General features: G+C 44.4%; 2 protein-coding genes across 4 annotated transcripts in view; one reads left to right on the forward strand and one right to left on the reverse strand.

The window, feature by feature from the left end:
- Nucleotides 1-3641, forward strand: part of RARS2 (arginyl-tRNA synthetase 2, mitochondrial) — a 37032-nt gene extending 33391 nt beyond the window's left edge. For all 3 annotated transcript variants that reach the window (XM_050316635.1, XM_050316636.1, XM_050316637.1), the window contains 3 exons: nucleotides 1176-1250; nucleotides 2113-2176; nucleotides 3498-3641. In XM_050316635.1, coding sequence (XP_050172592.1) covers nucleotides 1176-1250; nucleotides 2113-2176; nucleotides 3498-3584 — 226 coding nt within the window. In that variant the 3' untranslated portion in view covers nucleotides 3585-3641. The remainder of the gene's footprint in view (nucleotides 1-1175; nucleotides 1251-2112; nucleotides 2177-3497) is intronic.
- A 1437-nt stretch (nucleotides 3642-5078) lies between these two features.
- Nucleotides 5079-22676, reverse strand: SLC35A1 (solute carrier family 35 member A1). Its single transcript, XM_050316639.1, has 8 exons — nucleotides 22572-22676; nucleotides 19294-19471; nucleotides 14024-14183; nucleotides 13497-13649; nucleotides 12084-12150; nucleotides 7801-7977; nucleotides 7284-7418; nucleotides 5079-5598 (listed from the first exon to the last, which is right to left on the reverse strand). Exons 1-8 carry the CDS (start codon nucleotides 22660-22662, stop codon nucleotides 5468-5470), a joined length of 1092 nt encoding a protein of 363 aa, XP_050172596.1. The 5' UTR covers nucleotides 22663-22676; the 3' UTR covers nucleotides 5079-5467.
- Between the last annotated feature and the right edge of the window lie 162 nt (nucleotides 22677-22838).

A 22838-nucleotide genomic window follows, 5' to 3' on the forward strand; every position in this document is an offset into this window, starting at 1 on the left:
ATGGTGCTTGTTAGCAGTAATTTCTTTGTACCTGTGTTGCTGCCTCTGAGGGACTAACAGCTACTGGTGTCTGTGCTGGCCCTGAGGCCATGGGGAGGTTCCCCTGGTTCTGTCTCTCTCATGTGAGTGGCACAGTGTGTGAGGGCAGTGACCACCTGGGGCATGCTGGCTGAGTTCATTCAGCTGCTGAGTGCACATGTGAGAGGTGTTTTTGTGGCTTACCCACCCATGGGATGGGGAGCACTCCCTCCCTGGTGCTACATCACTCAGCTCAGCTCCTACATGACTGCTGAGCCCTTGTTACTGGAGCGCGCTTCCCAGTTCTGCAGCATGTCTTTAAAGGAGGAAGATCCCAGGGCAGTTCAGCTTGGATGTGCTGGCCTGGATGGGCCTGGGAGCTGAGCAAAGATTAGGAAGTCCACTCCCCACTTTGAAATCTCTTCATCCCCAGAGGTGTTGGTACCTTCTTGCAGGCTGTGAAAAAGGAAAGCAGAGCACATGAAATAAAAACATAGATTTCATGACTTTGCCTGTACTGCCCAGTTTGATTCTGTCTTACAACGTCAACTGTATTGTGTAAGTGATGTAGGATGATCGTGCTTGAGCAGGGAGGTTGGACCAAATGACCCACTGTGGTCCCTTCCAACCTGACCTGTTCTGTGATTCTGTGGGAATCTGTATTCCAGGATTATGTAAAATCACATTGGTTTTGTCTTCTTTTAAGGTTACAAGATTCCCTTTAGCTACTTAAAAGTCTAAACTGCATTTACTAAAGGTGAGGCCCTCTGAGAGACTATTTTGACTCTGTTGGTTATTTAACACGTTTTTGCTCCTAGGAACTTACAATTAGTGTTGAGATGTAAAACCAGACATAATGTTCCAGGAGCAAATATAGCTCTTGCGTTCTCTTGGCTAGCCTGCCTCTCTGAGCTCTGCCATCTACAGTGTTTGCATGATGAGGAGCAGAAGCAATCTCTTTCAATAATAAGTGAACGAGGAAGGAATAATGACTTGTGTGCTAATGACATGGCTTAGGTCTGGCTCAGAAGATCAGTTTTGCTAATTCTACAGCTGTGGTTGTGTGCTTGCTCTGACTCAAGCAAGTCTGATGACTCTTATATCTGAGCACACCCTCTCCCACTCCAGCACGAAACAACCCTTTTCTTCCTTCACAGGTACGATGAGGTCCTGTATAGATCTTCTCAGGATCTGCAACCCAAGCACATTGTCAGCTACCTCCTCACACTTAGGTAAGGTGATGGCTGATACTGGCGGTGTCTCCAGTAAGGACAGGTCTTCCTGAGCTGGCTCTGCAGCCCTCACATCTGCACTCCTTTGAAGAGTAAAAATAGTGGGAAGATGCAAATTTGTGGGACGGTTTCCATGAAGCACGAAATGTATAAAGTAAAGTAGGATAGCAAATAATATAATAAATAGTAGAGATCAAGGCTGGAGCCAGAAGCCTTAACTGCTTTTAAGAAAAAAGAGTTACCTGGCTGTAACCCAGTGTCAGAACCAAAATCATGCTGGACTAATGAAATCTTAAGGAGATTTAAGCTGATAACATCCTCTCAAATACCAAAATTTTGGCTAGGACGCTTTGTCCAAACCATTTTTAACCACTATCTCAGCCAATGAACAAAGCTGATTACTGTAAGTCGTACTGTGTATGTGACTCCCACAGGGACCTGTCTGATTTGACAGCACTGTGAAACGCAAGACTAGGCTTGGTGGAGGAAGCTGTGTATGGGGAAGGCTTTAACAAATTAAGAAAAATTGTATAAGGAATCACACACCTTGGGAATGCCACGGTAGAATCTCAAGGATTTCCCATAGCAGTTTTGAGGATGGTTTTGGTTTTTTTGAGGGGCAGGTAGCAGAGAGATTGTTTTGGGGTTATTTTAGGAGCATTAAGTTGTTAATGGCACGCCCTGACACCACACAGGCTACAGAAAATCATGCCTTCCTTGAGCCAGGTGAGAGGCTGTTGTAAATCAGCCCCTGGCATGCTGCAGTTGTGGGTGGCCCTTCCAGTTCTGCTGCTTTCTGTAGCCCAGAGCGACTTACTCGACTTACTGGTTCTCACCATTGTCTCTGTGTTTTCCATTCCAGCCATCTTGCAGCCGTGGCACACAAAACCCTTCCTGTGAGAGGCAGCGCCCCTGAAGTAGCACAGGTATGGTACAGCATCTTGGGTGTCTGGAGTCTGTGTAGGGCGTCCCAGAGGAAGGATCCTGGCTTTGCCAACCCAGCTGTGTAACCACTTGGGCGAATGCACACCCGCAGGCGGAGGAGCCGACAGGGAGGCTCTCCTGTGGGCGGCACTGCTTTGGGAAGGCAGGGATTGCTCTTCACAGCTCTGCCTTCTGGAAAGGGCTGCTCTGCTTAATCCTCCCAAAACACAGTGCTCCCTAAGGACAACTGCTCCAAATCCAGTCAAACCCCTTCTCGTCACCTTTCCTTTTGAATGTTCTAAGAGTAAACATTTGAGCATTAAACTTGCTGGTTAATTTTTGATGGTTTCCTTTAGTGGTTATGTGGGAAGACAGAATTAAGAGAGAACTAAATCTGTCTCCTCCCTCTTGCCACCTCCACATCCCAAGTTTGTGTTGCCTTTCTATCTAAAGCTAGAGGCTGACAACTTTTAATCTGCAGTTCCAAATAAATGCAAATTATTTTCTACTGATCTCCCAATGTGTGACCCCCTAAATGCTCAATAAGTGATACACTAATTACACTGCCTTTCTTATTTTCTTTCATCTATTTCAAAAGCAACTACTTATTTGATTTTGGTAGTAAATTGCACTTAAGTGTTGAGCTATGCTGTGGGGGAAAAAAAATCAGTGGAATTGATGGAGATGCAGTCTGTATTTGAGCTTAGATGCTGTAGGTATTCCTGCCTTTGGAGATGGACTAAGACAGTCCAAGCTACAAGAAAAACTTAAGTTCTTTATCTTAAAAAATAAAAAAAAAATTCTAAATATCTTACAGTGTGACAGCTTTCAAGAACTATGGTTTTTGGAGCAAACAGCCAGCTGTATAACAGCCAAGACATCGACAAGGAAGAGTGAAATTTTCACAGCAGCCCAGAGTTGCTTGACAACCTCTGACCCAGGCAGGGCAAGGGGAGGGATTCCAACAGTACCCTCAGGGCTGTACCAGCCCCTGATGCATGAAAGATTTTCACTTTTTAGTCATTGCCAGATCTTCCACAGGCATCTCTGCCTGCTCTGCCCAGAGGGCTGGGCTAGACCTGCCTTTCCAGCTTCCTTTGACCAAGTGTCCCTCTGTTGGCACTGCGATGGGCTGACAAGAGGTGGTGTAGATGCTGCCAGCACTGGTGTGTTTCTCAGTACTGGGGTTATGTGTAGGTCTCAATCCCAGTGCGGGGACAGAGGATGCACACAGCGTTCTCACCTCTGCTTCTGAGTGCTGTCCTGAGAACCACACCCTATTCTGTGGCACTACCCTAAGCTGACTCTTCTTCTGTTTTCCAGGCAAGGCTCTGTCTCTTCCAAGCTGCACGCTCAGTTCTTGCCAATGGAATGAAACTTCTCGGCATTACACCTGTGACTCAAATGTAATGAGGCTGTATGCAGTTTAAAGTCACATCTCATAGTAAAAATTTTTTTCCCAGATAATATGAATACTGTGTGTCACTGCTAATGGAGGCTGGAAACGCCATCTGTGCTTAGAGGCTCCTTCATACCAACTGCAGAAGAGTAGGCACGGCACAGTAGCTGTTTGGGAGGGGTAAGGCTGCCACAATCCCTTTCTCCCAGGCACTTGGTGGGAGCAGTGTACTTAAGGCTCAGGTCTACCTGGTACTTCCCATACCAGAGAACTGCTCTGTATTTGCCATGTAAATAGAACATCGTTTCGTTAGAGGAAGTGGTATTAACTGTGCTGCCCTAAGCAAAGTTCTCCCCTCCTTTGTTGCCATTGTGTACTAAGGCCTGATGGCACGAAGGCTCCAGGTGCTCTATATATTGTAACAAACTGAGCTAGTCATGCCATGCATGAGGTCTTTTCCTGTGTGATGTACTGCGTTCCCCCTTCAGCCAAGCCCAACTGCCAGCTGTCACACCCTGTTCCTCACCCTGTTCCTCTGTCACACTGACGCGGTGCCCGGGGAGCAGAGACAGCTGCACAGCTGGTGGAGCAGGAAGCACAGTGTTCCCTCTGCACCCTACACGCAGTCAGGCGTGGCAGGTGCTGCTTGGCACCCCTGAGCCATCACTGCTGGAGAGAGAGCTGTGAGGCACTGCAGGTGGTTGGCAATACCCTCCACCACGGAAGCCTCGACTTCCCAGGAGTGGCACTGTGGCGGCTGCTCTAACACATGGACCAGTGGGAGAAAGGCAGAGGGGAGCGTCCTCTCTCCCTGGAACAGAATTTAAGCATGTTTGTTACTGCTGTGTTTAACATGCCCCAGCTTCAAGTAAAACCCAGCTGGTTAGCTCATGTCTGAAGGAATCTAGCCAAGAGTATAAACTTGGTCACATTTTGACTCCACTGTGAATGGCAACAACCTGCCCAAATGCACCAAAGTCACTTTTTCCTCACCGTAGAGTTGCAGTTTCTGGACGGCCTCAGAAGATGAGGGAGGAGGTTGAAATTATATGGTTGGCAATAATAAATTAACTCAAAGCCTAACATGCATGACAGGAACTCTTTTCAAGCATCACTGTGTGCACAGAAAGGTTTAGAGAGAAAATGTACTGACAAAAATCTTTTGACTCATTCATACTTAAGCCAAAAATACAGCAATACATGCGAACTTTCCCCTGTACAACACACAGAAGATCCCTCTACCAGCTACAGCAGGTATAAAAAACATTTCAAAAGTGAAAGGAAATCCACAACTTTAGAGAAACGCCTGTCTTTCATTCTGACTTTTTAAACCATGCAGCACGTGCTACCTCTAATCACTCCTAGGTAAGTGATGCTCAGAGCATGGTTATTCCCAGTAGAGTTGTGGTGTCTCATACCTATCACCTAGAAGAGAAACTTTTCGTGTCATTAATCAAACTACAATTGCCAAGTATTTTAAGAGAAAATGCTGGCAGTAATTGCTCTTTTTAATAGTTTTTTTATGAAGCTTCCAGGCATTTCTACCCTCAAAGGGCTAGACAGTTTATCAAATGCACAAAGAACCGATTTGCCTCTTATTATAAACATTATATACAGTTGAGTGATCAGTTCCTTCATTGAGTTTTCCTTGTAAATGAGACTCTTCATTGTCGATGTGAATGAAGAATACCTTCCATAAAATACCCAGGCAGCTCCTCAGCTGCAGTGTAGCCTCAGCGTCAACCACTGGAAACTCCACATGTAAAACAGAACTAACCTCTGCTCTTACTCTGTCCCACTTAAACCATTTCATGACTACTTAAGGCTAATTTTTAAAAAAATGTCAGGATTTTTTAAAGTCTGTTTTTTCTCTTGCCCATTTTTATGGACAATGTCACACAGTAGCAAGTCTCTCTTTTGAGCTCTTAGTCTCTGAGGGCTGGATTTTTGTGGTGTCTTGTCGAGGTAATCCATGGAGGTAAATAGAAATACACACCAGAAGAGCACCCAGGGAGAAGGTAACAGCTGAAAGGAGACAAAGTAGTTTAAATAAACACATTCATATAAGAAGAAACCTTCAGCAAGTTATGTAAGTTATGGTGATATCTGAATGACAGTATTGAAGTCACTCTAAACCAAAACAACAAGCTATTAATACACAGCATCTAGCTTTTTCCTCCATCCGGTCGAGGGAGGGGATTGTCCCGGTCTGCTCTGCACTGGTGTGACCAAATGTTGAAAACTCTGTGCAGTTTTGGGCACTGTAATATAAAAAACCATTAAGCTATTGGAGAGAGTCTAAAGGAGGGCAATGAAGATGGTGAAGGGCCTTGAGGGAAAGCTGTATGAGGAGCTGCTGAGGTCACTTGGTCTGTTCAGCCTGGAGGAGACTGAAGATAGACCTCATTGCAGTCTACAGCTTCCTCATGAGGGGAAGAAGAGGGACAGGCACTGATCTCTTCTCTGTGGTGACCAGTGGAAAGGACCCAAGGGAATGGCCTGAAGTTCTGTCATAGGAGGTTTAAGCTGGATACGAGAAAGAGGTTCTTCACCCAGAGGGTGGTTGGGCACCGGAAGAGGCTCTCCAGCAAAGTGGTCACAGCACCAAGCCTGACAGAGTTCAAGAGGCATTTGGACAATGCTCTTGGGCACGTGATGTGACACTTGGGGATGGTCCTGTGCAGGACTATGGATTGGTCTTGATGATCCTTGTGAGTCCCTTTCAACTCAGCATATTCTGTGATTCTGTGATTGAGATAGGATTAAAAAACACTCTTAATGAGACTCTCACAGAAAGGTCACTAGTCCAGGTTCGATTTGTGTCAACCATCAAGAAAATACTCTTGCCCAAGTGAGTGTTTAAAACCAAGTGTGTTTTTTTTTCCCATCCCTTGCTTTATGGTGTTCTTTTTCAGACAAACACTAATGGTTTCCTCTTTATGCAAGCTTTCCTTGTTTTGTCTCACTAATTCTACATCAAAAGGTAGTTTTTCCACCATGTTGCCACACCATCTTTGCATTAAGGTTGAAAAGTAAGCAATACCCACAACTAAACAGTGAAGGACTGAGTGGGAGCTAATGGGCACAGTATCAGAGACTTGATGGGGAGAAAGTCCTTTGTAGTTGCAGAACAGCCCAGAGCAATCTGCTGTTTCCTCTCACAGAAAATTCACCACATCAGTCATGACTCCAGCTGCTGCTTGACTCCTCTCATATGGTAGTGTCCACAGCAAATGGGGAAGGTAAAAGTTAGTGCAGTAGTGGGTGTAACTTAACAGGGATGGGTAAAGCACTTGAAGAAACAGCTGAGGAACTAATTTGGCAGTGGCTGCACTAGACCCAACAAGAAATGATAACTTAGCAACAGCAGTCCCAGGTAAAGAGCTATATCACACATTAAACTGCATCACAAAGTGATGCATCAATAAAGTTCTTTAAATTGGAAAAGCAACTTTCTGTTTGAAATTGTAGCTGCCTCTGAAAGAACAAACCATGAATGCCTTTGGAAATACAGGATCATCAGGCATCTTGTGCAACAGAACAGGGATGATGGTGCCTTAGTGTGCAGGAGTCCTGGAGAAAACTTGAAATTAAAACCAGAAAAACTGAGAGGAGGCAAAACCAGTGGCTTTGGTATGAACTGTGCACAGTGGGCTGGGCAGGCAGTAAACATGCACACGCTGTCAAATCAAAGGCAAAAAGGCACTTACTTATCTGGAGGCCAAAGAGGATGACTGATGCCACAGTAGAGAGAACAATGGCTGCTGCTGCAGAAAAGCCTTTCATAATGTTATCTGTGTACTTAACCACGACCGAAGTGTAGATGCCACCTACGCTGGCAAGAACTGGGAAGCAGATCATGTGTTACTATTGATACAGGTACAGTAGGTCACTCTTGAAATTATGCATTTTACTCCACTAGTGTGCTCCTTTTGTTTGAGCTACATTATCCTAATTGGTGATTTCATGCAGTGGAACGGGATGTCTACATGGCATCCAGTAAATCAGACATGACTAATTTAAAGAGCGATCAGTTATTTAGACTGCTATTTCAGCACAATTTTAAGCTAAGTGAATAATTTCCAAGAAAATGATACTTTTAAATAAAATCCCTCAAAACACAGAAGAGAGTGTGTCAGACTGAATTTGTAGCTTCCTGCAATCAGTTATATAATTGCTAAAAAAGAAAAACAGTGTAACTGAATTCTAAAACCACAAGATACTTACAGATGACAAACCAGACGTAGTACGTATAGCCATAGAAAAACCCTTTTTCAAGAACTTGGGCTCCATCTGACATGTACACTCCAACTAAAGTCACCACAATCCCAGATAAGTACAGCTGAATGTTCCTCACCCACAAGGAAGTATCTGAACTCTTTAAGACCTTCTCAAAATAAACTCCTGAAAAAAAAACCAAACAAACCAAACATTTCAATGAAACCAAGTGTCATCCTTAATTATTCGTGTTTTAGTACATTTTAAAACCAGACAAGACTACGGCAATCAACTTGTCCTACAGACTGATGAGTTTCACAATGCCGAGGACCTAACACATCCTGCTAAAATCTGTCTTCTGTAACAAGATCATTATGTAACACCAAAAATAGATTCTGTTTCTCTTTACAGATGTAACAATGAACCTTATGGACCATTGAGGCCACTGCTCATTTCTGTTTGCTGTGCCAGGCTTCTGGCCAGCAGTTTCTTCTGCACAATTCTACACCAGAAAAAAAAGCATTTCACCATGGCACTCATTATTTTGATAATGAGATAAAATAATACTAATAATGGGGTAAAATATCTATGTATTTCAGTCAGATGGAGAACTCTTTCTTTCGTCTCCCCTGGGATACTTTGCAGTGTGGTGGTAAAACACTTCCCATCCCCCATGCCAGGACTGCACTATGATCTCAGAAATGCTTGTTAGGCCTTGGCCTGGATGAACAGCACCTGAGCTGAGCTCCTCTTGAGCTTATCAGAAACACTGTCTGTTCCCAGGAACCAGTGCTGTCTAATGAGCTCCTGTTTTTTAATGAATAGCCTTGGAAACCTGGAGCAAACATAGAGCACAGCAATCCCCCCCTGAGCAGGACACCTCTCAGAGCTACCAAACTCCCAAGTTTGCTATAGTGGGAGGACCCACTGCCGAATGCCAGACGATGGATCCTGGGCTGACACCCCCACTCCTTGAGGCTCAACCCTTCACCTCTGAGAAGATGCAAAGGCATCCAACATGAGCACTGAACTGAAATTTTTTCACAGGTGAATACTTTGTACAAACCCCTTTAGGTCTGTGTGAGTGTGAATATCCTACAGCAAATGTATAATGAATGTTGCTCTCTTAGACTCCCAGGTACTTTAGATTTTTAAGTAAGTCGGGCCTATAAGTGAGTTACTGTTGTGCTATAGTTAATTCTACAGAATCTGTTGTTAAATTGTTTAAATTAGGCTGTCAAGTTTAAGTGCAGTTAAAACCTTTAGGCCTAAGCCATTGGTCAAATCTGGGGCTAAGCTTGGCAGGGGGTACACTTTGAACCTTGTGACCCAACAGGAGGGTGTCCCTCATTCCTTTTTATCCTTACGCTTTCCCTTCTTTACCCTTTTTCCATCCCCAGTCTCCAAATAGATAATTTTAGCCTGATTTTAGTTTTAGATTGATGGATTTTAGATCTTAGTCGAGTTTTTCTCTGTGTGCTTTAACCACCTATTAAGCAGTAGTAGAACCTTGCCAACAAAATTTGTCGCGCTTTTACTTTTCTGTTAAACTTGCTTTTGCTGACATGGTTGCCAGTGATTCTTTGAGCAACCTAAATCACTCATTCCCTGCAAGCAAAAAACTAGAACTGGGAAACTGGGGGGTTGGGGACGGGGGGGACACACACTATATTTTTTTACCTCAGTGCCGAAACTGGAAATTCCTCAGAAGCCTTGTGCTTGCAGAGCACCTGGCAAAGCAGCGTTGTTCCCAAACCACAGCTTCGAGGGGGTTACAAGAGCAAATCAAAACCAAGGCCTTCTGCTGATTGAAACTACCAACTGGTTTTGAGGAAGTGGAATTCATTTTAATCTAAAGTGCTAGTTCATGATACCAGGCTGACGATACCATTATTTTTATGTTTTGCATTACTGAAATTCCTCGAACACTTTTCCATTATTCCACTGTGTCAGACTAAAAGGCCGACATTTGACAAGGCCATCGCTACCTGCTTTTTTAACTACTGTTCGCCCACCAGGGCTCTGTGGATCTCTGGAATTTCCTCCACATTTCAAAACAGACAGAGCTGTACACAGGACTCAGATCTTCTCAGCCACTTCCATGACCTTTTTGGTGAGAGCACTACTGACTGAAAGTCTATTGCTATCAATGTCACACAGGATCCTTCATACAATGTGAGACAAGAATATGAAACAAGCAAAGGTGGCACAAAGACTTACAACCTAGAAGCCCTAGGCACACATAATCCCCCTGAAATCCCCAAGTTAGCTTCAAGGAAGGTCTTGCTATTCAATTTTATTAATGAAAAATGCAATTTATAATTAAATACAGTACAGTGAATATTTATGGTGGGTAAATTAGAGAGCAGATCTATATTTCAGGGGTTCAAATAATAAAAATCCAAGGAAATATTATCTTATAAGAATATAAATTTTTGAAACAACAAACTAGTACTGTTAATAACTGCAGCCCTTAAAAAAAACCCACAATAATAATCCTGAGATTTCTGCCACCCTGAGAAGACCCACAGAGCACAACCAGGTGTAATCAATATAACAGAAAGTTGGCTTGAGTATAAACCATACTTGTAAAATTTCTAAACTAAGAAAACAGTAAGCAAACCAATAAACTATGCTTTCAGATTCCTGAATATATATAAAAGTCACTCCACTAGGGAAGATGAAGAATGGGGGCTGTTTAGGAGAAATTAACTCTTTACTACTGTTCTAAGTCACAAAGGATCTGCCATTAAATATCTGTCCAGTGCTCTTATAAGCATCGTTGGGGCCCCGGATACTTGGAAATTATCGCAGGATCAACAATTTGAAAAAAACCCTTCTCTTTCATCTCTTAAGGGACAAAACCACACAACTTTTTTTGATTTTGCTTGAATAATAGAACACATTTAACATGGTCAGGCCAGAAACTGAAGGCCTAATGCCAAAAGAACTGCTTCATGTGAGCGTGGGAAGGAAGAAGAGGAAAAGAATTCGAATAGTATTTATGTTTTCAACGTATAAAGCCCCAAGGGCACAGGGAGCTCAGCGGATGAAACACACTGTCCCTCCCAGCTGCCCCTGAGCTTCAGCTGTCAGCAAGGAAACAACCCAGGCTGCAATCCTTTTGCAGGAGAAGAAAGCCCTGAGTGTCTCAAGCTGTCTGCATCAGCCTTTCAATGCTCTGAATCTGCAGACCTCTAGAAGCACAGCTGTTGACCTGCGTTATCGGAGAACGCAGGAGAGCTTTAGGAGACTCTGAAGGCTGCACTGTGAATGCTCTATTGTCTTGTGGCTTGGAAGCATCTATTTAAATGAGGAAATTCATAACTTTCCAGGAAAAGTTGATTGAGCTCTGCACAGTTTTATTTAGTGTTTCTGCTTCAATGTCGCCACTTCACTGAAAAGACACCAAACAAAAATGACTCTGCTCCTTCTGCCAACCGGAGTGTTTTACATAAGTAATGAGCATTTATGCACTCCACGAGGTTATTCTTGCAGGATTTTACAGTACTAGAGGTGGGTAAAAATACCTTGCTTTCTTACAGAGGGAGAGGGGAGGATCCAGTTTACAGCCAGTGAAATATGCCCCTGTGAGTCAAATGTCAAATTAAGTAGTAATTTGCATTTCCTTGTTTCTGAGCACCAGCTCACTTGTTCTCAAGTTTTGGTATCTTTTTCCAGAAGCCAGAGAAACAGCTACCCTGAGGGGAAACGCTGGCTGTAGAACAAAACAAGAATAAACAAAACCAAAATCCTTCATGGAGTTTATCCAGGCTTCCTGCTACTCAACTACCTCTCTGCCTTACTCATGCTCCCTCTGCTTCTCAGTTAGATTTACCACCTATAGGATTATGGCAAAGTTTATTTCGAGGCTGAGCTGGTGCAAGGACTGAGCGAGGAGTTCAGTTCCCCTTGTAATAAAAAAAAAAAAGCAAGTATTTTGTGTGATCGCCATAAGGGAGCTATTCATTGTAAAGCAAATATCAATTAATTGTACAGAGTCATTATGGATGTTCCCTACAGTGTTATTCTAAGCTTTTGAAAGACACTTTCACTTGCAAACCAGCCTTCTCAGTTGTATCGTGTAAAACCAATAGTACATGTTCTTAGTCATTTGCTTGCCAGAGAGAATAATCATGTCATGAATCTGCCACAATTACTGCAAGTAGAAGATAATTACGGGCAGAGAGGATAAGCTAATCCACAAAGACTGAACGTGGAATGTTCTGTTTTAAACCTTGTGAGTTCTCCAGCCCTTTTGATGTAACCCAGGTACAGAAATAATACCATACCTGCAAATCCTGAACACAGTACAGCCACAGCAATCGCTCCAAACCCTAGCAGTGGATTCTGCTCCACCTGCAACATCAACCATTATTTTAAAAAGGATACAACACTTCAGTAATTTACAATAATCGATTCCAGGGTGCCATGGTTTAACTCCAGCCAGCAACTAAGCACCATGCAGCCCCTCACTAATTCCCCCAAACCATCATGGTGAAGAGGAGAATTGAAAACAAAAGGTAAACTTTGTGGGTTGAAGTAAGAACAGTTTAATAATTATACAAAAATAAAATATAATTCTAATAGCAACAAAATGAGAGAGAGATACAAAACCCAAGGAAACCAAGTGGTGCACAAGACAATTGCTCATCACCTGCTGATTGATCCCCAGGCCATTCCCAAGCAGCAATTGGCTCCTCCTGGACAAGTCCCTCAGTTTATATACTTGGCATGATGCTCCATGGTATGGAACATCCCTTTGGCCAGTTTGCTTTGGCTGTCCTGGCCATGCTACTTCACAGCTTCTTGTGTCTCTGCTCACTGGCAGAGCACGAGACACTGAGAAGTCCTTGGCTTTGGGTAAGAACTACTTAGGCACAACTGGAACATCAGTGTGCTACCGGCATGATTCTCATACTAAATCCAAACCACAGCATTGAACCAGCTGCCAGGAGGAAAATTAACTGTATCCCAGTTGAAACCAGGACACAGAGCTACACTGTTAAGTACAGCAGAACTATTAGCATTTCACTGCAGTATAAGATGTACCTGCTTACCTAGGGCTGTCCTTCAGAGGACCTCGGTGCAGCTGTGTGGCATTTTGTTTTCTGTGGGTACTCTTGCAGTGCTCAGAGGCGCTCTCTACTCACCTGAGGCCAATATTCCCAGCGGCATGACCTGCCTTTCCCACTAATGCCAAAGAAACAGGAGAACTTGTTTCTTTCTAGAATGGGATTAGGTCAGTGCCTCTGAAGGGTGTGTTTAAATGACATACCCACACAGCACTGCAGTTTCCCTCCTAATTCAGCCCAGTGCTTTGATTCCAAGTTCTCTGCTCCAACAATCACAATGTTACCAGGGCCAACTGATGGAAACAATCTATTACTCAGACACTCCTAGGATGGTGCACTAGACTGATTATGATGACTGTGGTAATTAATACTAATTGTAGCAATCAGTTGCCTTTCCAACAAGCGAGACGGGAGCAACGCCACAGGCCTGCCTGAACTGGCACACCACAAATGTGAAAGCCAATGATCAAACTAGTTGGATATGTTGTACCTGAAGTGCCTGGAAATAGGAAACAGATACTGCTGTGTGGAATGCAAGAAACTGTATGTCCATCCCAGCTGCTGTAAAGTGAAATGCAAGGCAAGGTGAAGTTTATTCTTCATCTGATGGGGCAAAATATAAACTCTTACCTGTACTTTTGTAGCCTGAGCAGGCTTCCACTGAACAAGGGTAACGCCACCACACAGCATGAACACAGAGAACCACTGCAGCTTACTGAGGGTGCGGTTCAGCATCAGGACTGTGCACAAAGCTGTGCAAGGGATCTTCATCTGGTACGTCACCTGAAGAAGACAGGAATGTAGCGTAGAGGATGTGGTTTTATAAACTCCTCCAAAATAAGAAAATAAAATGGAAAATTTAACTAAAGAGTGACAAATCTTTATATTCATTGAGTTCCTACAGATCCTTGGGAGTTTGCAACAATTTTGTACCGTTGCCAATTGCAACAAAGTGAATTTGAAGTGACTCTAGCAGCGAGTGGTTAGCTCAGGAAACCAGAGCTCTACAGCAGAGTGCGTTCTCTGAATGTAACAAAGCATGGTTTGGCTTTTAACACTGAGGCTAAAGAGAATACTGCGTGCCAGGCACATGTGCCTCATGAACCAGTAAGGAGAAGTGTATTTACAGATCAGTTACTGACAGAAATGTGTATTACCTGGTAGACTGCTGCATCCAAGTTGCTAAGAGCCACAAAAGCCATATTGTTTTGGAGAGCATATACCAAAGATGGAACACTTAATTTTAGCAATTCGGTAGGACTTCCAAATACATTTTCTTTTAAAGATGTTATTAACCTTGCCAGACTTCCAGTTTCTCTGCAAAACAAAATATTAGCACAACTGAGGGCTCTCTTAAACTGGTATTTTAAAACAGAAATCAAATCAATGAATCCATTGGGAAGGCTGAAAATTTGTTCTTCAACAATCAGTTGTACCTTCTGCTCATTAAAAAAAAATTAACTGGCAAAACAACAGTGAAGTTTTCAACAAGTAGAAAATCCTGAAGGTGAGGAAGACACTCTGGAATCAGAAGTTAGATCCATTAATATGTTATAAAGTAAACAACCACAATGACTACTGTAAACAGTAGAGTAAGTTACTAAAGGCAGTGGATCAATATAGGCAGTGGAACAGAAGGATGTTTTTCGTATCTCCCCTTTTTAATTGGGTATATTGTGTGTGATGTCAAATGTCCATGATTTTCCAGATCCCCTTTAAACTGAGCCTCACAGCACAGCCACAAAGGATTGTACCATTCCACAGTACTTTGCTGGAAACACCTCTCATTCCTCAGGCAGCCGTGGGTTCCTCTTCTCTGCATGTGCTGTGGGAGATGCTGGACCAGCACCAGCACACACGTGAAGAGGGCTGGTGGGGCGTGTGGTGGCCCTGTGGCCTTGCATTTCACACATCTCCTTCAGGTAACTACAGCGTGTGAAAGAGCAGGCAGTGGGGAAGAATGTGTTTCTTCTTGCTGCTGTCCCCTTTTGTGGTTTGCTGCCAGGGTTTTACATCAGACCCCTGCATTCCTAGTTCTCCCTTATCATTTGTACATCAATCTGGCATTTGCTGCTCACTTGTCACTGCTCCTCCAGTCCTCTCCACAGTTCTCTGCAAGTTCCATGGCCCCCCTTTCCAGTCTTCTCTTGCTTGGCCACTGACAAATACCAACATCCAAAATCACTCCTGTCCTCACACAGGCCTCTCAACTTGCAGCCTGTACTGCTCTTAAATTTAACTCTCCTTGTGCTTATATTGCACACAGATACGAACAAATAGCTCACAACCTTCTTAGCACTCCAGAAGCCCAATTTCCCATACTTCAACCATGTCCCAACTTCTTTTTTCACAAATGTACGTCATCTATCTGTCCCAAACTCCTATCAGCAATTAACAAAATCTGCAATCCCTCCATGCCCCAGACTCTTTCATGAACCTTGTTTGGGCATATTTTCCTTTCCTGATCAACCCCTAACACTGTGCTCAAGGTTCTTAAACTTTTCCTCTACAAAGATTTTTAGACTTTATCTCTCATTATCCTTCCGTCCAAGCTTCTCTCCTTCCTTGCCTTCTTCCCTGCCTTCCTCCCTGCCTCACAACAAGCACATACCTATACCTCCTTTTCTTCCTTTTTTTCCTCCTGTAGGGTGAGCAGTCTCTATACAGGCAGCTGCAAGGGATTCTTTTTGTCTTTTTGCCATAACAGAGAGCACACACAAAAGCCAAGACACGTCTGGCCCCAGGGAACAACCATGACAAGAAAATCTATGGACACTTCAAGCACAGTTTACAGTACAAGGGGAAGAGCTCATGCTACAGCTCACCATGGTTAGTTGCAGTAGATACAGAACTGCATAAAGTGTGATGAGCCATTGATATTATAGGCAAATCTTTTTGTTTACTTATTCCTCAGTAAATGTAATATATTAAGTACACTTAATATATTAAGCAAGAAGCACACTGCAATATCAGATATGAAAATAAAAAATTATCTAGCTTGAATTCAGTGTTCTTGAAGTTGGTCTACATTTGAATTTAAGAACAGAGTCAATTTTCTTTGTAGAATGGTTCAGGTTGGAAAGGACCGTAAAGATCATCTAGTTCCAACTCCTCTGCCATGGGCAGGGACTCCTTTCATTAGACCAGGTTGCTTAGAGCCCCATCCAACCTGGCCTTGAACACTTCCAGGGATGAGACATCCACCACATCTCTGGGCAACCTGTTTCAGAGCCTCACCACCCCTACAATAAAGAATTTTTTCCTAATGTCTAATCTATACCTACCCTCTTTCAGTTTAAAGCAATATTTCCCCTTTCATAAATTCATTACCCCGTACCTAAAGCCAGTTCATAGGTATGAATAGGTGAGAGATACTAACAACAAACCATTCTGCAACAGAAACATGCATTTGTTAGAAAAGCTGAAGTTAAAACTACAATTTGCAAATGGGCTCTACTTTTCTTCATCCATTGCTAAGCAATTCTGTACCAGATAAGAATGTAGAAAGTGTCATTACCTGATGGTGAGCAGGACTTTAAGTATGATAAACTGAGAGTACAGTTGAGTCAACAAGTAACACAGCCTGAACTATCATAAATTTCTCTTTTGAAAGACAATCCTTTGGCATTCATCCATTCAATGTGCCTTCCGGGATATACCTTAAAAGTAAATACACTGAAGGCACCATGTAATAAGGTGTAAGAAAACAAATTCTGCAGAACAATGTGAGAGTTGTACTCCAGTATCCTGTATACTGCAGTTATCAATGCTGGCTGTTTCAAAAAGAACAGGTACCCACCCAAAATGTATCCTGCTGCACAGAAAAAACAGATGACTCTCTTCTGACAGGTTGTGCAAAGGCACCTTGCCTTGGGTGAGACAAATTGGTTAGGATTTAAAACTGAAGGAAGCTGTAAACGAGACACAGAAGGAAACTGTGCTGGAATTGGTGCTGTTCAGCATATTCATAAGTGGTCTAAAAACTAGGTTACTAGGAAGTTGGCAAAGTTTGCTAGTAATACTCAATTATATGTGATATCCAAAAGGAAACTTTCAATAGTTGCCAAAGAGTCCCTCACTACACTAAGCAGAAATCACCAGATCCTTTGCCATCTGAGAAACAGCTCAGTTACCTGGACAGCAAAGAACAGCATCTGGACCCACCAGCTCACAGGACATCCTACCGGGAAGAGGTGAGCGTGGCCTGATGAACAGTGCCTGCACTGTCCATCTCCCTCTCAACTATGGAAAGAAGAACCCCACTAGTAACCAGATCAGAATAGACATTATAACCTCAGAACAACTCAGTGAACCAGATTCTTCCCATTTTAATTGGTAAACAAAGCTCAGTTGTCAACAAATAAGAAAGAACCATAGGAAATGACAACTCTGAATACAGAACCATCTCCAATCTAGCTATGGGCACCTGTCTGAAGTATGAGAGTAGCTCTCTGCTGGTGCCAGCTCAAGGTTTAGCTGAGTTGAGAGAAATGACCAGAATGCTACAAATCCTCAGGAAAGGAACCAAGGCCAAGAGAGAAAGCACCTACACCCCTCTGCCTAAAGCCATGGCACGTTCCCATCTTGAATACAAGCATGTAGCTCAGGATCCTGTTTCAAAAGGGAGGTAACAATACTGGAAATGCTGTAGGGATGGGTACTAGGATAATCGCAGTAAAATTAAACTAAGACTCCCGGCTTAGAAAATAAATGAGTGACAAAAACACAGATCTGTAGAGATGTGAAAAACTAAACAAAGGAGGGAAGATTATTCATGGTATCTGTCAACACAAGACAACAGGGTCCAGTGAAACTGCTAGATAAGGTGTTTATTAAAAAGTATTTCTTCATGTAGCGTGTAATTAAATCGCAAAAGTCACTTCACAGATACAGTAGGGACTAGCATTTCAAAAAGAAACTGGACAATCTCACAGAGCATAGGATTGTTTGGCACTGCATCCACAGTGCACACAGCATCCAGGATGGGCATTCCATAAGCTTCTGACACCAGTTAAGGAAAGCTCAGCCTGTGCTTGCCCTGTTGTCTACACTTCTGTTCTAAGCATCCTCTGCTGACTGCTGCCAAAGGGAGAATGAGGGGCTACATGGATTTTTGGCTGGGCAGGGCCGTTCTACAAACATAAACAAATCAGACTTCTTTCTGAGTTTAAAGTAATTTTGACTTTAATTATGTCAAGCAAAAAGACTGTTCTCACATTTAATGAACACAGTATTACAAATCCCTAACAAAAGGGATAGCTTACACTGCTGAACTAGGCCTCTCTGCTATACTATAAACAGCCTGGGGCCCAAGTACACAAGATTTGACAAACAACACACAGGTGAGGCTACCAAATGCCACCCACAGGCCCCTCACTATTGGGAAACAGGGGTTGCTACAGTCTCCAGAGAGCAGGTGGGATCCACGCTGGTCACAGCAGTGAGAACCACAGCACAACCACGTGTCAGCAGAGATGCTTCTGCCAGCATTTTGTGCTGACAGAGTGAGAAGCCCAGGGTGCATAAAAATAGAAATTTGCCACTGGTCACACTTGCCTTTTCTTACACATTCCATTTGATGAAAGGTTAAACAGAAGACAGTTTGCCACAGCTGCCTTACCAAATTCAGATATTGCCTCACCTCTAAAGCAAGTAAAATGCCATTTGGATGTTACATTGAAAGGACCTGATGAAGATCTGAAGTACATCACGTGACTTCAAGTTCCTCTGGCACATAACAGCCAGCCTTCTGATGTACCAAAAGCCACAACGAGATAGGAAGAGATGGTAAAAGAACAAATTCTACCACAACGGCAAGGACTGGACTTTTGGACCAGTCCGGAATATAAAGATTCTTCCTAGGAAGGATGTAGCACAGAGAAGCAGAGAGAAAACACAGCAGACTGACGGCCTCTCTACTTCGGATGCTCACAAGTGGACAAAGGTTCTAGCTCTTGGCAGCAGTCTGAGATTACAGAAACGAATATTTTCTGTGTCCACAGCCTTTCAGCATTGGTTTGCCAGATTAACAGAGACAGAATAATATCTGTCCATAATGTTGTTTGGGAAAATTCATGAGCAGGAACATTAAAATTTTATGTAACTCAGCAGACAATGGCTCACAGTCCAACTTTCATCTACATCAACATTTTAAAGACCCAAAAAACTGTGGATAATTCATGCTGACAGTTTGAACTGATTCCAAAGCATACAAAAATAGAAAATATGCAGAAAGGACACACCTGAATATTGTGCTGTTTGCAAAGCAGTTTCAGTTGAGCAGGTCACTAACCCGTCCTGAAATTACCCTTCCACAGCACGATTACCCAGCCACATTCTCAACTATATCTGCACTTTAGTATCTGAGAATCTGAGGCCAGAAGCAAGGATCCGTTTTCAAAGCACTGATCAGCATTCCCACACTTACTTAGCCAAGATGCCCACGCTCAAGAACAGCTTGATAACTTCAGTGATGCACACAGCTGTCGTTGAAAAGTAGAGATCTGCCTCCACTGTCCTCGTGTACCGCAGTGCGACTGTGTACGTGGCAGCCACCAGGGTCATCACTGTGAGGCAGTACAGCTTGAACAGTAAGCTGACACTTTCTGAAAGGAAACAGAGGTGACGACTCAGCATGGCCCTCAATTTAATTTAAGAACTGAAATGGGGGGAGGGCTGTAACAAACACATACTTTGACACCATACATTAATTACAGTGTTGGGAAACACTTCCCGTAAAAAAGTTTTAGTTAAATTTTAAAGCCTTCTCAAAGAAGCTGGTATAGGAACTCCAGGTGTTTGAACAGAAGATGCTCTCTTGCTTTCGTAATCACCTTTCATTCTAGAAAAATTAATCATACATTAATATCTATCTATTAGTAATCAAAAAGACTTTCTGTGCTTTCCTGCTCTTTAGCTGACAGCAGGAGCTCGTTCTGAAATGGCCAGCTGATCCTCTCCACGTAACATGCTGAAGTCTGACAGAGAATTGGCAGATGAGCAAAAGCAAAGAGAGAGGAAAAGTTCAGTATCAGCAAAGAAGGGCATCAGTCTAGCAAATCTTAACAATGAAGGCAGCATTTCCTTCAGCCCTATTTTCCACCTAAGTTAGTAAAAGAGTTTTGCTCAGAATGGTGATGGGACTTCACACAAAGGGCTTTCTTGACAAACTCACAGTAGAAAACATTAAGGTTATGGTGACTTGAGTAAACTAGACCACACAAGGACTATGTATCATCTGCATTATCCCCTCTGCCTTCCCCACTGCTATACTCCTACAACAGTAGCAATTCTTGTAACTGTTTTGCCCTGGACCAACCACTACCCTGCAAAATCGGGGAGTTAGTCTGTCCAGGGTCTACCGGCACAAGGTAGTTTTTTACACAACCAGACTCCTCTGAGGCCTGAGAGTTCCATTGGGTGGACACAGCCGGGCTGCACCAGCTCAGTCCCACATCAGAGAATGGCTAATCCTGCAACTGAACCAGGAGCGAGAACAGAGCACGACTTCAAACGAACTTCTCTGCACAGAAGCCCGACCACAACACATCAGCAAACGTGTGGTTTCTACGAAACTATCTTTCAAACTGGTAGATTATTCTTTGTTATGTTTGGCATCTGTCCTGTGGATGTTGGTCATTCAGCAGCACCTTTTGGGCCACTACCTGTCGTTTTCTGAACATCCTAAAAAAAACTTAATTTAACCGGTATAAGTGTATGCTCCTCTGCTGAACAGAGAATGAGCTACAAGGTAAGAAGGTTTGTAATAACTTTGCTCATTTAATATGAGAATGAGTTGCTGAATCCAGTGCAACCAGTGTTTCGGTTCATGTTGCTTTCAAGCCAGCAATGTCTTCAATTGTGTAACATTTCTGCAAGGTACAGTTAATACCTCCTGCTGCTGCAATCATTTAAATTAGCTATTTCCTTATAGATAAAAATCTCACCCACGTCAGTAACCGCTTTTAAAAGGTATAGCCAATTAATTTTTGGACTAACAATGCTTAGAAGAGACTTACAAGCTGTAATCCAGTTTTTAAATTACATTTGGATTGTGGGGACAGGCAGTGGGAATCCAAGGGCATAACAACCAGGAAATACAATTAATCTAGTCTAGTTTTACAAAAACGTGTTTTCTAATGATGTTTTAGTGCTTACAGAAATTATATTTAACACTGTGTTTAACTATGACTACTAACTAGAACTGATTTTAATCCATGCCTATATAGTACTTTTAAATAACTAATTGGCTAAGGGTTTGCAAACTTGGGTAAACCAAATGCATAATCTGGACATAATGAATCTAGACTGAATAGTTCTAGCATTAAGTAAAAAGGTATCTGCAGTTAGTTTTCAGCTTGGACATTTCTCTAGCCTGGCTCACGTGTCTGCATTGGTACCAGTGCAGCGCACAGAGAAGGAAAGCACTGCTAGGGCACCCATATCTTCTGACAAATCTGAACTTACACCAGCCTAAAGAAAAGAAGGGCTGAAAGAAGCTGTTGTTTCTTTCCCTGTAGATCCCACTCAGATGAAACAATTTCCAGCAAAAGGGACCAGACAGGCCAAAAGCCTCAGGATATAAGTGCGGACCTCCCACACATCTCCATAGCTCACCTAACGGCTCCGCCAGGGATCCTGGGATGCAGCCAAGGCCAAGCCTGGCACAGGGAGCACAACCCTGCCTGGGCAGCTGGGGTGGTGGGTGCCTGGCACACGGTGCAGGGATCCCTCCTGCTCCTTGCCCTTCCTGGCCCCAAGAGCTGGAGAGCCCTGTGCAAGGCTCTCCATGGGGGAAGCTGGCAGAGGGGCAGGCATTGCCTTCCGGATGGATTTCAGCCCTCCTGGCTTGCTCGAGGGTTCTGGCTTTGGGACCACTGGGGCTCAGCCTCATTGCACACAGAATCACAGAGAATCACAGAGAATCACAGAAAATCACAGAATCAACTGGGTTGGAAAACACCTCTGAGATTATCGAGTCCAACTTGTGACCTAACACCATCATGTCAACTAGACCACGGCACCAAGTGCCACATCCAATCTTTCCTTAAACACCTCCAGAGACGGCGATTCCATCATCTCCCTGGGCTGCCTATTCCAATGTCTAATTACCCTTTCTGTGAAGAAATTCCTCCTAATGTCCAACCTAACCACAGCCCAGCAGACACCCTGGTTCGGCGGCGCCCGCAGGGTGGGATCGGGGGTGTCCCTGTGCGCTGACCACCTGCACCTCGGGATAAGCCCCAGACACGCCGCGCCACGCTCCGACTCTCCCGGAGCCGGAACCGGCGGCGGGGGGGACGCGGCTGCCGCTGGTCCTGAAGGCGGAGGCGCGCCAGGGAGCCCCGCACCGGGAGCACCGGCCGCCCCCACGCCGGGAAGCAGCGGTCCCACAATGCAGGGAGAAGCGGCCCGGCAGCGACAGGAGAGCGGGGCGGCGGGAAGGCAGGCGGGAAGAGCCCCTCCCCGGCGCGACCCCGCGCAGCCCTTTCTTTCCCCCTCGCGTCTGCGGTGGTGGCGCCCGGCGCCGCAGCCCGCAGCGGGGAGGACAGTTCCACTCCCTCTGGCGCGGGGGAGGCAGGGGGGAGCCGTGGGCGCACGGGTCGCGCTGCCTCTTGGCGGGGGTGGGAGTTGCCCCCGTTCTCCGGCCCTGCCGCCCTCCGGGAGCCGCGGAACCCGCCGGGTGCCCCGCGCCGCCGCCCTCACCTTTCGGAGGCGACATGGTGCTCGCCGAAGGCGCCAGGACCGCCGGGCCGGAGCCGCCCGCCGTGCCCCGCCGCTCCTCCCATCGCACCATAGAGAGCGGAGCGGCCGCCCAGAGCGCCCCGCCGCCCGCGCCGCACCATCGAGTCGGCTCCGTCCCGCCTGGATGTTATCCTGGGTACAATCCTGCTCCCCCCGGCCTCGGCGGGAACTGTTTTACTGGCAGTAAACACCCAGGAATATCGCACACGTATTTCTCGTTGCCAGGAG

The sequence above is a fragment of the Myiozetetes cayanensis genome, unplaced genomic scaffold (genome assembly GCF_022539395.1).
Source record: "Myiozetetes cayanensis isolate MyiCay16 unplaced genomic scaffold, myiCay2020 scf2-11, whole genome shotgun sequence".
NCBI lineage: Eukaryota > Metazoa > Chordata > Aves > Passeriformes > Tyrannidae > Myiozetetes > Myiozetetes cayanensis.

Coding starts and splice junctions, on each gene's coding strand:
- SLC35A1 (XM_050316639.1), bottom strand. CDS start 22,662: ATGGTGCGATGGGAGGAGCGGCGGGGCACGGCGGGCGGCTCCGGCCCG. Junction 13,650..14,023: donor TGGATGCAGCAGTCTACCAG/GTAATACACATT, acceptor TGTCTTCTTCAG/GTGACGTACCAGATGAAGAT. Junction 7,419..7,800: donor CTACGTCTGGTTTGTCATCT/GTAAGTATCTTG, acceptor TCTGCTTCCCAG/TTCTTGCCAGCGTAGGTGGC.